Source organism: Diadema antillarum, unplaced genomic scaffold (genome assembly GCF_040938485.1).
Source record: "Diadema antillarum isolate AM-2024a unplaced genomic scaffold, OU_Dant_1.0 seq00000137_RagTag, whole genome shotgun sequence".
NCBI classification, from domain to species: domain Eukaryota; kingdom Metazoa; phylum Echinodermata; class Echinoidea; order Diadematoida; family Diadematidae; genus Diadema; species Diadema antillarum.
In genome coordinates this window covers 679,882-695,727 of record NW_027271214.1, presented here as the reverse complement: position 1 = coordinate 695,727, position 15,846 = coordinate 679,882, and the positions used below count along the sequence as shown (strand labels likewise).

At 35.8% G+C, this 15,846-nt stretch overlaps 1 protein-coding gene across 1 annotated transcript; it reads left to right on the top strand.

Annotated features, from left to right (window-relative positions):
- Positions 1-380: 380 nt before the first annotated feature.
- On the top strand, positions 381-15,554 carry LOC139727633 (putative methyltransferase DDB_G0268948). The gene is made up of 6 exons (XM_071638613.1): positions 381-488; positions 2,762-2,922; positions 10,948-11,176; positions 12,566-12,654; positions 13,716-13,844; positions 15,455-15,554. The coding sequence occupies exons 1-6, from the start codon at positions 381-383 to the stop codon at positions 15,552-15,554; spliced, it is 816 nt and encodes a 271-aa protein (XP_071494714.1).
- The last annotated feature ends 292 nt before the right edge of the window (positions 15,555-15,846 follow it).

The window sequence follows — 15,846 nt, the reverse complement described above, 5'->3', positions numbered from 1 at the left end:
AAAACAAGGTTAGGTGCACTTTCTATGGAGCCTAGCCTGGACTACACTGCTCTTTAAACTGGAGCACATTGCAGATGCTTCAATAAAGAAAAGAAAGACACCCCCACGTATATACACACACACACAAACAAACACGATTCAGCTCTCTCATAGAAAAGTATATGGGAGTGCCAGATTGGCAAGGTAATTGCGCTGTAGAAAAAGAAAACCCGATCTGGTCATGGTATGATCGTGAGCAACCAATCAACGACGTGTATCAACATGAGAAGCGTTAAGTTGGCGGGTATAAAAGTTGCGTATTGCCTCATTGACTCATTGAATTGACTTCATTCGTTTGGGATTTTCTGCTGAACCGGGCACACGTTACCAGCGCTGCCACCATGCAACGATACTTTGAAAATCAAAACCTCGCAGACGACTACCTTAGGTTTCGAACAGGCTACTCGCCCGCAGTGGTAGACAAAGCGATAAACTTTCTTGCTGAGAAGGTAAGTATATATGCAGTTTGAGATTCATGGTCTCACATGGTAATGGTCCTATAATACTTACGCGGCAAGTGAAGCGAATCTTGGATGTTCATAGACTGTTGGTATTCATTTCGAACTTTCCTTGACAACATTTCCAAGACGTTTTTTTTCTTTCAAATGTTTGTCATTTACTTATGGTAATTGTCACAGTAAAATGTCGAACATTTCGCTTTTTTTCAACTGCATCATTTTTCAAGTTATATTTCTAATCCTTACGTGGCCAAGGAAGAGAAACGGCTCAAAAAAACTAAAATTTCCCGAACTTTTTCAAATATCTCTATATCATAACTGCTTTATTTTCTTTTTCTAAAAGCTAAATGTATACTGCTGCAATATCACCTTTGCAGTAAGTGTATTACTCCTATTTGTGTCAAAGTTAATTGTTTACAAGTACGCCTATTAAGAAAAAAAAGAAACAGTTGAAATACTATATATCAATATTCAGCTATTATAAAGCTTCATTACAGTGAACAACATTACGAATCGTCTGAGGGATAAGAACCCCAAATATATACATATGGATTGCGTGAAGGCATACAGCATCAGTAGCAAACATCAGAGAGGTTTAGGAAAATTAGCCGATCAATACAAAGTAAATGTATTGAATTTTTAAAGTTTCGTTCCCGCCATCTCTACATATAATTATAAGAAGACTCTTCATTGCTTCTTCTTTCTTATTTAAGCATAATAACATAACAATTGGTTTATAACAGTACTCTTTAAGATGTCGGAGAGAATTATATCACCTTCGACATGGTTTCATCAGTAAGTTTCAGTCATTTTTTGTTTCTCCATTTGTACGTAACAGAAAATAAGTAAAACCATATCAAACATATTATTCACTCGTCATGAAAAAAAATTCACATTCTGATCATATGAAATAATACATGAATTTCATAAAAGATCTTTAAATATACAGGTCGGGGAGACCGTTATCAATAAGTAAATCGCTTGACTTGGACAACGGCCTCTGAAAATTATGCCTTGTAACAATAATCGTATTTTTTTTTTTAACTAAAGGAACGGAATACACACACGTAGAACAAATAACGTCAAACTTTAAAGTAATTTGAATGTAATTTGACCAAAAAGACAACACATAGTGGAATGTATAATAAGAAGAGGGAAAAAACGAGAATAAGGGACCCGAATAGGAAGAGCAGAGACGAGAAGAGAGGAGAAGAGAGAAAAAAAGATGAGATACAGCGTTCAGGAGTTGGGAGCTAACAAAAGCGTAATTTCTAATTCGAGTATACATTGAGAGCATATGTACACGTCAGTGACAATTCAAATAATGAAAAAAAATAAATTTTGTGGAATTCTCTTCATATTTACTTATATCGTAATTGCAGTATTCACTGTAACATCGTAAAATGTCATGGTTGAAGTCCCCCTGTCCAACGATGGCTGTATACTAAATCTTTAAAGATTCCCCTATCGAAGGATTTTCCAATTTTTTTTCAAATTCTCATTTCCTTACGAAATGAGCATTTTGACCGTTAGGAAATGAGAGCATTTAGTTACAAAATGCTCATTTCGTTACGAAATGACTGCATTTCGTTGCGAAATGTTCTTTTCGTTAGGAAATATAGTCATTTTATCGACGAAACGTTCATTTCATTACGAAATATTAATTTCGTATCGCCGAAATGCTGTTACTTTGTAACGAAATGCTGTCATTACGAAATATACTCATTTCTAAACGAAGTCATAATTTTGTCAACGAAATGATTGATTTCGTAACGAAATTGACTGTGTGTCACATTGCGCCCCATAAAATATAACTTTGGATGTGCAGAGGTGCATGCATGTGTGTCACTAATAAGCAGTTTCCTCTCGCACGATGCTTCCTCGTATACACAGTAAAATTAGTCAATCTTACGTAGTGGTTTGAACCATGTGTGCTAAATTTAAAATTCATGAAAATGTGAAACTGTCCTCACTTGGCAATAACGGAACTTTACAAACTTGCACGCTCATAATAGGCCTACAGTACACCCCCCCCCCCCACCCCCGGGCGCCCGTGATACTGAGCATGGAGCCTATTGTATAGATTAAAAAATCCTTGAATAGTCATGTACACTATTGTTCAGCTACCCGCATTATCATTAGTTACTTTCCGTAATTGATTGTGTCATGCCAGAATGATTAAAGGATTCACGCAAAACAACTTATCATAAAAACAGGCGGTGGATTATTTTATCTTGATATTGACATAACGCATATATCCGCAGAAAACCGGTCCTTACCACTTTGCACTCGATGTCGGGTGTGGGCCGGGTCAACTTACTCGTCTCCTGGGGGCGCACTTCACCTCCGTGACTGGTATGGACATCAGCCCGGCTCAGATCCAAGCTGCGAAGACTGCCCAAAATCCGGAAAATGTAACTTTTAGGTAAACGACGTACATTCTGATTTTCAATGTGATAGATTTCAGGCTCTTGAACAGTAATATTCTAATTTATCTATTACATGCAGCAGAAATACTTATTTCATTGCATTTAATTTGTTGGTTTCTGCAACTTTTCCGTGAACACCATTTTAGAGAAAATGCATACATGTAATACAAAATTAATTAAACAGGTAGGCCTAGGCCTATGCCTATAAACTCGGACCCTTGTAAAGGGATCGTTTAGGGGCCGAGTTTACTCGTTAGGCCGAGTTTACACTCAAATACGGTATATAAACATGAATAAGAAATGTATATTGGATTTCTTGATATCAAATTAGTGTGATGTAATCAGCTGACGATACATTAATTGACAATATTAAATGGGTTAGTCAAATACGGATAGTAATTGGCTAAACACAGTCACGTGATGGAGGTACATATGTTATGTTCGCCCATGACAGAAGGCCTAGGACCGCGCGCGCACAGTGAATTTGGTTCTGCGCGAGGGAGCGATCGAGTGCGTTGTGCTGGTGGTTGTCGTTGACGTATTTGACGTATTTGACTAACCCATATAACAGATGATGACTTTTGTTGTCGGGAACCTGTACCAAACGTTCCACCCTCAGGGTTTGAAATGCTAATTCGGGAGGCTATACGCTTATAACCTTTCGAAATAGCATTTCAAACCCTTCGGGTTGAGCATTCGGAATGTTCCCTCCCCCGCCAGTCATCATCTATAATGTATTTCTCTTAGTACGTCTTATAAGAACGACTAGAAGTAGGTACAGGGTGAATTTAGATCACAAAAAAAAAAAGTGATCGGAGGGCCCTTCACATTCATTTCTATATGTGTGCGTGTGTGTGTGTGTTTATTTATGTTTTGTGCATTGTTTGTTTGCTTGTTTTGTAAACAAATATATTGAATGTAGACTCAGTTTTCCAATGTGATGGAATTCCTTTTTCCGCAAGGGCAGATCGTCCATTAAAAAGACAAATGTAATGATTTCACGTGTAAAGTTTTCTTCAACATGACCGAAAACAACAACAACAACAATAACAATGACCAGAACAACAACAACAACTCATACTACTACTGCATTTTCTTCCACTACTACTACTACTACTACTACTACCACTGCTGCTACTGCTACTACTACTATGAGCATGAGGAATGAGGATGAGGAATCGACGCGGCAGATGGTTTATACAGGCCATGAATGTTCCGAGTAAACACTCTGACATTGATAAAATTAAAGTGAATGATGAAGTGATTAATGATTCTCTTCATATTGCAAATATTTTCAATTCCTATTTTTCAAAAATAGGTGAAAATTATGCTCAAACTATTCCTGCAACAGAAACTCATTTTACTGAATTTTTAGGTCAGCGCAACTCTGATTCCATATTTTTTACACCAACTAATAGATTTGAAATTATTGATATAGTTTCCTGTTTTGAGAACAAACGAAGTTCTGGTTATGATGAGATAGATAATTTCATACTTAAGGGTGTTATTTCCTCGATTGCTGATCCACTTGTTCATATATTTAATTTGTCAATCCTCAACGGTGTGTTTCCAGATAAAATGAAATTGGCTAAAGTAATACCAATATTTAAGAAAGGTGATAAACTTGAAGTCAATAATTATCGCCCAATTTCATTATTGTCTTCACTTTCTAAGGTTTTAGAAAAACTCATTTATAAGAGAATGATCAATTTTTTGAAGGTACATGAAGTTTTTACGAACTATCAGTTTGGTTTTCGTGAGAAACATAGTACTTCGCATGCTATTTTGTATTTCGTTGATAGAGTAGTTCATGCCATCGATAATCATTCTCATTTAGTTAGTATTTTCTTGGACTTCTCCAAGGCCTTCGACACCATCAATCATGACATTTTACTTTATAAATTATCGCATTATGGAGTACGTGGGAAGGCCTTGGAGTGGTTCAAGAGTTATTTGTTCGATAGAAAACAATTTGTTACAATTAAAACAATGATTCAGTTATCAGAGAAGTCAAATGTGGCGTCCCACAGGGAAGTCTTTTAGGGCCGTTATTGCTCATTATCTATATCAATGATTTTTGTCGTGTATCTGATGATCTCTCTTTTATTCATTTTGCAGATGATACTAACGTATTTTTTGCCCATAATGATATTGATTTTCTTGTTCACAAAATTAACATTGAATTGAATAAAGTGACAAATTGGGTCAGAGCTAATAAGTTATCACTTAATGCTCAAAAAACGAAATACAGTTAAACTCGCATAAGTCGATCTTCTCGGGACTGAGCAAAACACATCGACTTAGGCGAGTTTCGACTTGTGCGTAAGTCGAAAAAATCGACTTACAGTTACACCACGCGTACATATTATATGTATAATGTACATGTATGTTGTCTACTCTGGAGCCGAGAGCTGGAGCGGTGTGCGCGATATTTGCCCTTCGAATGTTACCGTTAATCATTTTCAAATGTAAAAACAAGCAACCGACATTCATTCTAGGATCTTACGGAGCTGAATATCATCCTTATTCATTTCCGAACGTGAAAGCAAACATCCGCTTTTTATTTTATCATCTGAGCCGATTGATACCGTTAATCATTTCCAAATGTAAAAGAAACAATCTGTTACTTATTTTAGCATCGTACGGAGCAGAACATTACCGTTATTCGATCTCCAAATTCAAAAGCAAACACCCGACATTTATTTTATGATCGTAAGGACCCGAATGTTACTGCTGTCCACTTCCGAAAGTGAAATTAATCATCTGACAATAAGGAATTATGTCAGCATCGTAAGGAGCCGAATGTTATACTGTTTTTCATATTCGAACGTCAAGGCAGACATCCGACATTTACTTTACCTTTAAACGCAGCTGAATGTTATCGTTATTCATTTCGAAATGTTAAATAGCAAATGTCTGATATTTATCTTAGCATCTTAATTATGGAGCAGAATGTTACTGCTATTCACTTCCGAACGTAAAAGCAATCATCTGACATTTTTATTTTGGCATCTTCCGGAGCCGAATGTTACATGCTATTTACTATCGAACGTAAAAAAAGCGAACATTCGGCATTTATTTCATCATCGTATGGAGTTGAATATTATTGTTTTTCATTTCAGAACGTCAAAGGGATCATTCGACATATATTTTAGCATCTTCCGGAGCTAAATGTTATTGTCATTTACTTTCGAACGTAAAAGCGAACATCCGGCATTCATTTCATCATCGTACTGAGTTTAATACTATTGTTATTCATTTCCGAATGCCAAAGCAAACATTCAACATTTATTTTAGCATCTTACGGAGCTGAATGTTATTACTATTTACTTTCGAACATAAAAGAAAACATCAGACATTTATTTTATCATCGGACGGAGCTGAATACTATTGTTATTCATTTCCGAACGTCAGAGCAAATATCAAACATTAACTTTACCATCAAACGCAGCTAAATGTTACTGTTATTCATTTCGAAATTAAAAAGCAAACATGCGACAGTTATTTAGCATCGTATGGAGAAGAATATTGCTGCTACATGTATTCACTCCCGAACGTAAAAACAATCATCTGACATTTCTTTTAGCATCTTCTGGAGCCGAATGTTATTGCTATTTACTTTCGAAAGTAAAAGCAAACATCCGACATTTATCTCATCGTCGTACGAAGTTGATTACACGTGTATTATTGTTATTCATTTCCAAACGTCTAAGGGATAATTCGACATTTACTTTAGCATCTTCGGGAGATGAATGTTATTGTTATTTACTTTCGAACGTAAAAGTAAACATCCGGCATTTATTTTATCACCGTATGGAGTTGAATATCATTATTATTCATATCCGGACGTCAAAGCAAACATTCGACATTTATTTCAGCATCTTCCGGAGCCGTAATTTATCCTTATTCATTTCCGAACGCAAAATCAAATATCTGATAATTAATTTCAATACCATACGGAACTGAATCTTACCATTATTCATTTCAAAAGTATAAGCAAACATCCGACATTTATTTTAGTATTATACGGAGTCGAATATTACCGTTATTCATTTCTAAAATTAAGAGCAAACATCTGACATTTATTCTAGCATCTTATGGAGCCGATTGTTACCGCTGTTCATTTCCAAAACTGAAGGCAAACATCCGGCTTTTGTGGTGACCCGGCGTGCGTTTTTGGTGACCCCGGTCGCAAATCAACCATTCGCGAAATCGTGATTCGATTCGCGAAAAGAAAGCTAAATATAAGGCATAGATCGCTACACTCGGCAGGGGCTACGTCGTCCTTTCACCAGGTCTCGGTAACGGAAACCAAAATCTCGCGTGAGTTCTTGCGTTACCTATCGTTAATGTCAACGAAACATCGTTGATTTGCGCTTGGGATCGTTACTACAAACGTTCATTTTCCCGATCGTTAGTTTGCGTTACAAACGATTCAGGTGAAACCGCTTGCGTTAATGAAACGTAATGTTTATTAACGCAAAGTTTCTTTTGGTATATACAGTATGTAAACAAAAACTGGCGTCTCGTGATTTTGACAGTGATTTATTACACAATAAAATCTTATTCGACTTAGGCACAGTGAATTCAATGGTTTTTCCGTGAAAGTGTTCTTGGAATTTCATCGACTTAGGCGAGTATTCGACTTAAAAAAATTCGACTTGTGAGTGAATTAATACACGTAAGTCAATGGGGAAAAATCGGGAGTTTAACTGTATATGATTTTCAGCAATACTGTTGATAGTTTAAACACTAGTATAGTTTTAGATGATTCTCATCTACAAAGAGTATCAAATATTAAATTCTTGGGGGTCATTGTAGATGATAAACTTTCCTGGAAATCACATGTTGATAATATTTGTAATATAATATCGCGTAATACAGGTGTTATTAATAGATTGAAATTTCATATTCCTCAAAAAACATTACTTATGTTATATTCGTCGTTAATCCTCATTTGAATTATGTAGTTTTAGTATGGGGCAACACGCATCAGAATTTACTTGAAAGAGTGTCCCTCTTGCAAAAGAAAGCCCTCCGCATTATCTGCCATTCCCCTGTACGTTCTCATACAAACACGTTGTTTACCTCCAATAAGCTCTTAAAAATTAAAGATTTATTTTTGTATAACTTAGGCTAATTTATGTATAAGTATTGTAACAATTTGCTTCCGTCTATTTTTAATTCCATGTTCCTAAAAAACCAATCATTTCATGAATATCCCACTAGGCGTTCCAATGAATTTCACTTACCCCTCTTACGCACGATTCTTGCTAAAAATACACTTATTTATATCGGCCCAAATTATTGGAATTCTCTGAATCATGATACAAAAAACGCCCCATCCATACATTCTTTAAAGAGGAGACTGAAGTCCTTTCTATTGCAGTCGTATGACTTTCCAGGACTCAACTAGCCATTTGGCCTTCTTTCTCATATACAGACTTACTTTTTCCTCTTTGAAGAATAAATTCTAATCTTTTGGATGTCTGCTGCTATCTACGCTTTCGCCAAAAGAGTCAAAGACATGAATGTCTGCCTTATTCCTGTTCTCACGTCCCTTCATTTCCTTGCTTTTCTCCTTTCAGACGCTACAATCCCTTTTTTCCCCTCCACAACCATTTTCTGTTTCTCTTGATACGCTTCTGTCGAAGATCGCTGTCTCTGTTGTGCATTTTCGTTTGCTATTTTGTCTTCTATTTGTTCATCGTTTCCATTCCGTTTTGTCCCGTACAGCCTTTTCTTCAGTAGTTGTTTTGCTGTCTAGTCTTGTTTCATGTTTTTTCGCGTCTGTTAGTCTTGTCCATCCTGTTTTGTCCCGTACAGCCTTTTCACCAGCAGTTGTTTTGTTGTCTAGTCTTGTCCTATGTTGTTCACGTCTGTAATAGTAAGTGTATTTATCTGTGATTCTAGTTCTCAGTGGGATTCCAGACTTCTTCCTCTTTTTTTTCCTCTCCTATTGTATCTATAATGCTTTAATTAATTTTTCCATTGATGTTATTATTCCAGAGGGGCCCACATTCTACAAGCTCTGTCTTTTTAGTGGGTCTCTCCATTTTTCGCACTTTAAGCAAAGTTATACATGTACTATATTTCGATCACTTCTGTTTTTTTTTTTCTACAATGTATAATTACTATGTGGTCCTCCTCAATTGTTTTATATTCTTTTCGATACATAATGTTCTGTTTACCTTATTCTCTGTTGTCAAAAGAAGTGTAACTTATATGTTGTGTCGAAAAATGAAATAAACTTTGAATTGAATTGAATTGAATTGAATTCTCTGGTTGTGTGTTTCTTGTTCTTTCTTTTGTTTTGGAATAAAAAATAGGGGACGGAATGGTAACAAGCCCAGCCCTCCAGACCTTTTTTATGATCCCTGCATGGGTGGATGGTGTATACCGAACAATTTTCAGTATCATTCTTCTCAAATATCACAGGAATCGTGTTACAAGCTAAAAGAATTGGGAGACTGAACGAAATCCAACATTGATTAGGTCATGTGTGCCGTTGTCCATACACTTTGGGTTTCTCTCTATGTTTAAGGACAATGAAGTAAAAATAACAACAGCAATACACCAGAGGGGGAACAGATTGTTATTCTATTGCGAAGCAGAAGAAGTAAAACTCTTCCAGATAAGAGAAGGATGAAGTAGAAAAACAATAAGATGGAATGATTTCGCCAGAAGGACATCATATGACATAAAGGAGTGAGACCTCACATTCTGGTTTAAAACAAATGTTGAACACATATAATTACAAATCACTTTGCCGGCATAACAATTTCAACGAAGCAGCATTCTTTTTACATCTTTCTTAATGCGGATATAACGATAGAATTTGACCTATTGTGTCAATTATAGTTTATCAAACATCTGAACCAGTGTGTTTCTAAGGCCCATATTGTATTACAAAACCATTAATCTTGTGATTACCTATTACGTGGCATTCATCACACTGTATACTTGAATATAGTTCCGTCCAGATGCTGATCCTAAACGTCAACGTTAGCTAACTTAGAGGAAAGAAGTTCTTGTCCCTTAACGGGATGGTATAGTTTTGGTTGAGATGGAGTTTCAGATTTTAAATTTTTCAAGATAATTCCAAACCACTAATCCAAAATATTTGAAAGAATACAATCAAGATAACGAAAGGCTTAAAACGTTTATTTGATTTAAAGAAAGGTTTTGAAATGACCGAGATATCGAAAAACAATAATAAAGCAAAACAAAGTCGTCCTAACAAAAGTTAGGACCAGCCCTTTATTTGGACCTCTTTGTTTTGGATATCTCAGCTATTTCAAGGCCGTTTTTTCATAAAATAGATTTTTATTTCTTTTAGAATATCTTTCTTTTGTTATTTCATATAAGTGGTTTCTAATAATCTCGTAAAAAGTAAAAAACAGAATCCTCATCTAAAAAAAAATAACAAACAACTAACCCTTCAGGGGGCAAGAGCTTATCCTCAAAGTTAGCTTAACCCTTAAAGTAAGAATCACCACCTGAACATAACTATTGAAGTGATGAATCTCCAGAATTAAAAAAAAAAGAGCAATTCACCACTGTTCTCAAAACCTTACAAAGTGGGATTTTTTTTTCTCCAATAATTATCGAAACTATTCCTACATGTCCTAGAGGATCTGTGATGTGATGTTACTTCATGCAATAGAACAAACTCCTATAGTTTTCGGCGCAAGGGCAAAATATTGTTACAAAGTATTTACAACTGCAACTGATTTACAAATTGCTTATGGTGCCAGTATTATGTTTACTATTGTACAATGGGGAACAAGTATCAATAAAAGCACAACTATCACTACACCATTTATCAAATTATTTCTCTTTGTAATAAGTCATAATTCTTCCCATTTTTCCCATGGGGCTGACATCACATCACAATCATATACTGTAGGAAAAATCAAAAGTAGGAATTTCTTTCCAGAAACTTTCTCGTTGACCAATATGTTGACGGAAATTTTTAAAGTTTGCGACATCCGTCACCTTCTCATATCCCGTCTTCACAGGGTCGGTCAGGCCGAGAGCTTACCGGTCAACGATGCCTCCGTCGACCTCATCACGTCGGCGACGGCGAGCCACTACTACGACTGGCCCGTCTTCGAGAAGGAGGTCGACCGCGCTCTTAAAGCGAACGGCTGCCTGGCCTTGGCGTTTTACGACCTCATCTACATTGATCATCCAGACGGGGAGACCAAGAAGAAATTGACTACTTGCATTGACAACTATCTGAACTATGTTAGTTATGGGATGGATATAAATTCCCTTGTCTGCAACTCTCGTCCTTTAACCCATTATGTGTTTTGAGTGCCTATTACTACAGAAAGCTCCATCCTCTCTCTCTCTCTCTATCTTTTTTTTTTTGGGGGGGGGGGGGGTGTCGGGTATATAGATAAACAGAATATTGTATCATTTGTCCTTCAGACTCTTAAAACTCAACTCTTAAGAAATAAGAAACAAGAAAAGAAACAAGCATGATTTAGTTGATTATTATTATTAGGTGCATGGCCGTGCATCACAAAACCAACAAAAAGTCGCACGCCAAGATTTTACATGAGAATTCAAAATAGGTGAATTGGGTTAGCTCATTATGAAATAGTCAAGCTGTAGTTTCTCAAAATTTTGGAAAGAGCTATTCTTTTACAGAAATTTTATTTTTGGATCATAATATGACTGGATAACTGTGATTTTTGCATATTTTCTACAGCACTTTGGCCCCTTTTCATTTCTTAAAATCCTCTTTACCCCTTCGCCTTTAACTATAAGAATCCTGGAATAGATTGTGCTATACTGCTTTGAAAGTTAGTAATACAAAGCATATGCCAATGTACAAAAATTGTATTTTATATAAGAATCCCATCATTGTGCATGGTTACTATGGAGTTTTAAACGCTGTTTTTGTCCCATATATAGCGCAGAGAGCAGCTTAGTGAGGATTATGCACTTTAATTAATTAATACTAAATTCCGAAGCCTCTTTTCAAGAGAGCATTTTCGAGAATGTGTCCTTATTTTCCATTATTTAGATGGGTTATGAAATTCCATTCGATAATTGAGTTATATATATGTATATATATATATATATATATATATATGTATGTATGTATATATATGTATATATATATATATATATATATATATATATATATATATGTATATATGATATATTATATTGCGAATTCAAATTCAAATTCAAGTTTCAATGGATTTACTACGAATTTTCTGCATCGAATATAAACGACAATTGAAATACAGTCATTTCTTCTTGTTTACAAGATAATGGAACATACAGTGTGTACATACGAATATAAAACTGAGATGCTAGTATACGTGTACAGATTAAAGAAAAGAGTAAGAGAACACGTCGATAGGGAACCACTCGGAATAAAGAAAATCAAAATGATCTGACTGAATTGCACCTGTATTGGGAGTGTAAATGCAGAAGGCTGTCGAACGTCAAACAAGCCTATAGCTTGTAGATACGACAGCCTTGATTCATTGCCATCATTTTTATTTAAGAGTTCAACATTAAGAGGCAAATTGTGGAATGCCCATTACTATAGTAATTTTCTAGTCAATGATTGCTTATAATAGAATAATGAAATAACGCTCAATTTCCTTCCTTCAGAACAATGACCAACAACTTCGGGCCAGTACTCCTGACGGATACTTCGTAGATTTTCACAGACTCCGTGTTTCCTACAAAGAAAGCACATCGTACGTACCTTAATCTCTCGAAATGTTTTGTGCAAAAAGGGAATGGTTTAGAGGGCGATTTTTTTTTTTTTTTTTTTGCCAGCATGCACTCTTATGTCTATCGATATCATTAATTTGTTTATTGCAAAGGCAAATGTTTTTGTTTATCATGTAATACCTGATTTATCTTGTGTTATGTTTTTGTTAAAAGAAAGGAAAGAAGAAGAATGAAAATAAATGAATTGAATCGAATTGAATTGAATTGATTGGTGTAAAGTCACTACAGCGACCGCTTCCCGGTCTTAGTGAGAATCCTCTTATCTCAGATCTCACGGACGCTCCTTTAATCGACACCCTTATTCAAACCTGGCGGAAGTTTTGAATTTTTGTAGTGTAGCAAAGAATTCTGCGTAAACAATGTGCTGGTTTTCATGAAATATGAAATTGTTTTCTTTTTGTCAAATATCCCATATAACATCGATAGTGCAGTGGCAAAATATTGAACCTTTCACTCAATCATTGATCTGCACGCTGAATATGTTTATGGGTATGTATACATAATAAACTGAAGGCAATGTCAATGCCATTTTTAGACTTTATATGCCAGACTTTCAAACCTACATAACTTTCTATTTTCCTGAAAAACGATCATCTTTTTGTAGAGACCAGGGAAGGCTTTTTGTTTGTCTGTTTGTTGTACTTTGTTTGTTTGTTTGTTTGCTTGCTTACTTGCTTGCTTGCTTTACTTGTTTTCGTGTGGCGACGGGAGCTGGATGGGGGGAAGAGGGACCAGGGGCAATGCACCCCCCCCCCCCCCCCCGTATTTTAGATTGGTAGCTTTGGGTCATTTTTTTTTTTTTTTTTTTTTGGGGGGGGGGGGGGGTAATATTTTGGGGGACCATAATTCATATTCATAATGTGTGTGTGAGTGTATGTATGTGCGTGTATGTGAATGTGTGCGCGTGCGCGAGTGTTCCGCGGCCCATTACGTGTTGCCTCACAGTGCATTTTCAAATCCTTTTGAGCAATTATACGGAGTATGGAAAATATCTCAGGCGATTTTGTGCTTTTTCCCTATATAGTTGTCACGTAGATGTGCGGCAGGAAACTACCGTCTTCGAATTTGTGGAATGCTACAAGACGTACGCGTGTAACTTTCTATATTTGAAGGATCATCCAGAAACAACACGCTTCGTAGACTTCCAAAATAGGTGTGTATCCATATATCATACTGGTTCGGCATTGTGTGCAAAAGTTTGTCCGAGTTCATCTTACATAGATTCGCTCATTTTTTGAGATAGGCCTAATTATGTAAATGACAATTCCAAAGACTGTGAATAGATTGGTTTTGACGCTGCAAGAGGCGATAGATAAAATGGCATTTAGTGTACATTTGCACAGTTATTGTATCATGTTTCAAACTAAAACATGATTTTTACTGATTTGTTCTTATTTGAAAATACTGACAGGGTAACCGTTTTTATCATATGCATAGATTTTAGAACAGAAGAGACTGCCAATTATTCCTATTTTCAACAAATCAAAATTGTGATCCAAGTAGTTTCTGTTGGAGGATATTTCATTTATCATTAATGCTAGCGAAATGAAATGAAATGAAAATATAAATCATGTAACCAATACTTTTAATTAGATACGCTGTAAACATACACATAACGAATGCATTAACCAGATAATCGTATAATACTGAATTAATGCACATCTATATATTTATTGGTCCAGTTCAGAAAATATATTCATGATATGAGTACAGAGAGACAAGAAATATAGGGCCTATATGCAAGTTTATAAGGGTGCACGTCACGAGACTTCATACACCTACGAGTCGTACAGACCACGACTCATACAACTCACAAGTCATAATATGAGTATAGCTCACGAGTCTTATAGCCCATTAGCTCGACACTAAGCTAACAAGGCGCACCAGACCGACATCACATTTTTTACGCCCCGTGCTGTATCTGTCGAACTCGTGGGCTGTTTTGACCCATAGTGTCAAACTCATGGGCTTTATTCGCCTAGTATCAAACTCATGGGCTGTATGACTCGTGAGCTGTATGACTCATTGACCTGTTTAAATGTCGAACTCGTGGGCTGGAAGTGACTCGTGGGTGTCGGTTCAGTAGAATGACCCCGTTTTAGGCTCATTGTGGCTTGAGAAATTGTGAAAAAGTGTTTGGGGTAAAGGTAGACTACCTGGTTGGTTGAGGTTTCTTTAACTGATAACAAAATGGACAACATTAAGTATACAAACAATGAGACAATTAAGTAAAAGCATGTAAATTATAACAACATTCATGATAAATACTGGGAAAGAATATGATTGGAAAGTGTATGAAATAAGTCAAAGGACAATGGATTACAATAAGTTGTACTGCAATCATTCAGGAGTTAAGATTTTTGAAATGGAAAACACATTCATAACAAGAAGAGTTTTAAGTTATATTACGTTTTCTAAGCTATGTTTTTATATATATATATTACTACTCATCGATTTGTTCATCTATGTTAGCGATATAACATAATGTTTGTTTATCTGTCAATCTATGTTTACTTGTTTCATATATTAGTTGTTCTTTATTTACACTTTTATTCATTTTATTTTCATGTAATGTAGTAGTACCAGTAGTAGTAGTATAGTACATGTTGTTGTTGTTGTTGTTGTTGTTGTTGTTGTTGTTGTTGAAGTGGTATAGTACACATTTTGTGGTGGAGATGGAGTGTTTTTGTTTTATTGTAATCGTGCTGTCATTATGATTTATCATAATCGTCATCTCAAGTTTTGATTTCTCCGTTATAACAGCATCATGTCCATTCTTGGGGGAGGTGATCCAAAGACAACTAAAGTCACGGCCACGAAGAGGGTATTTATGTACATCGCAAGAAAACCAGCTGACAACTAGAAAATAGCTTCGTGTATCTCAATAGAACTACTTGATGATTATTTTTTGTGTCTTTCTTTCTGCTGCATTGATTAAATCGTTGATAACATCTTGCATGAGAGTATTATTGTTTGTACTGCCTTACAGAATCGTGATGAGTGAAAGTTTCATTTACACATAAGTCACGGAATTAGTATATCGTATACTCAAAGATTATAGCCCCATCAATACAAATCGTTGATTGCCGCTGGGAATAAACAGATAGTGAAGCAACTCATTTATTTTGTAAACCGGATGAACCATACTATGGTCT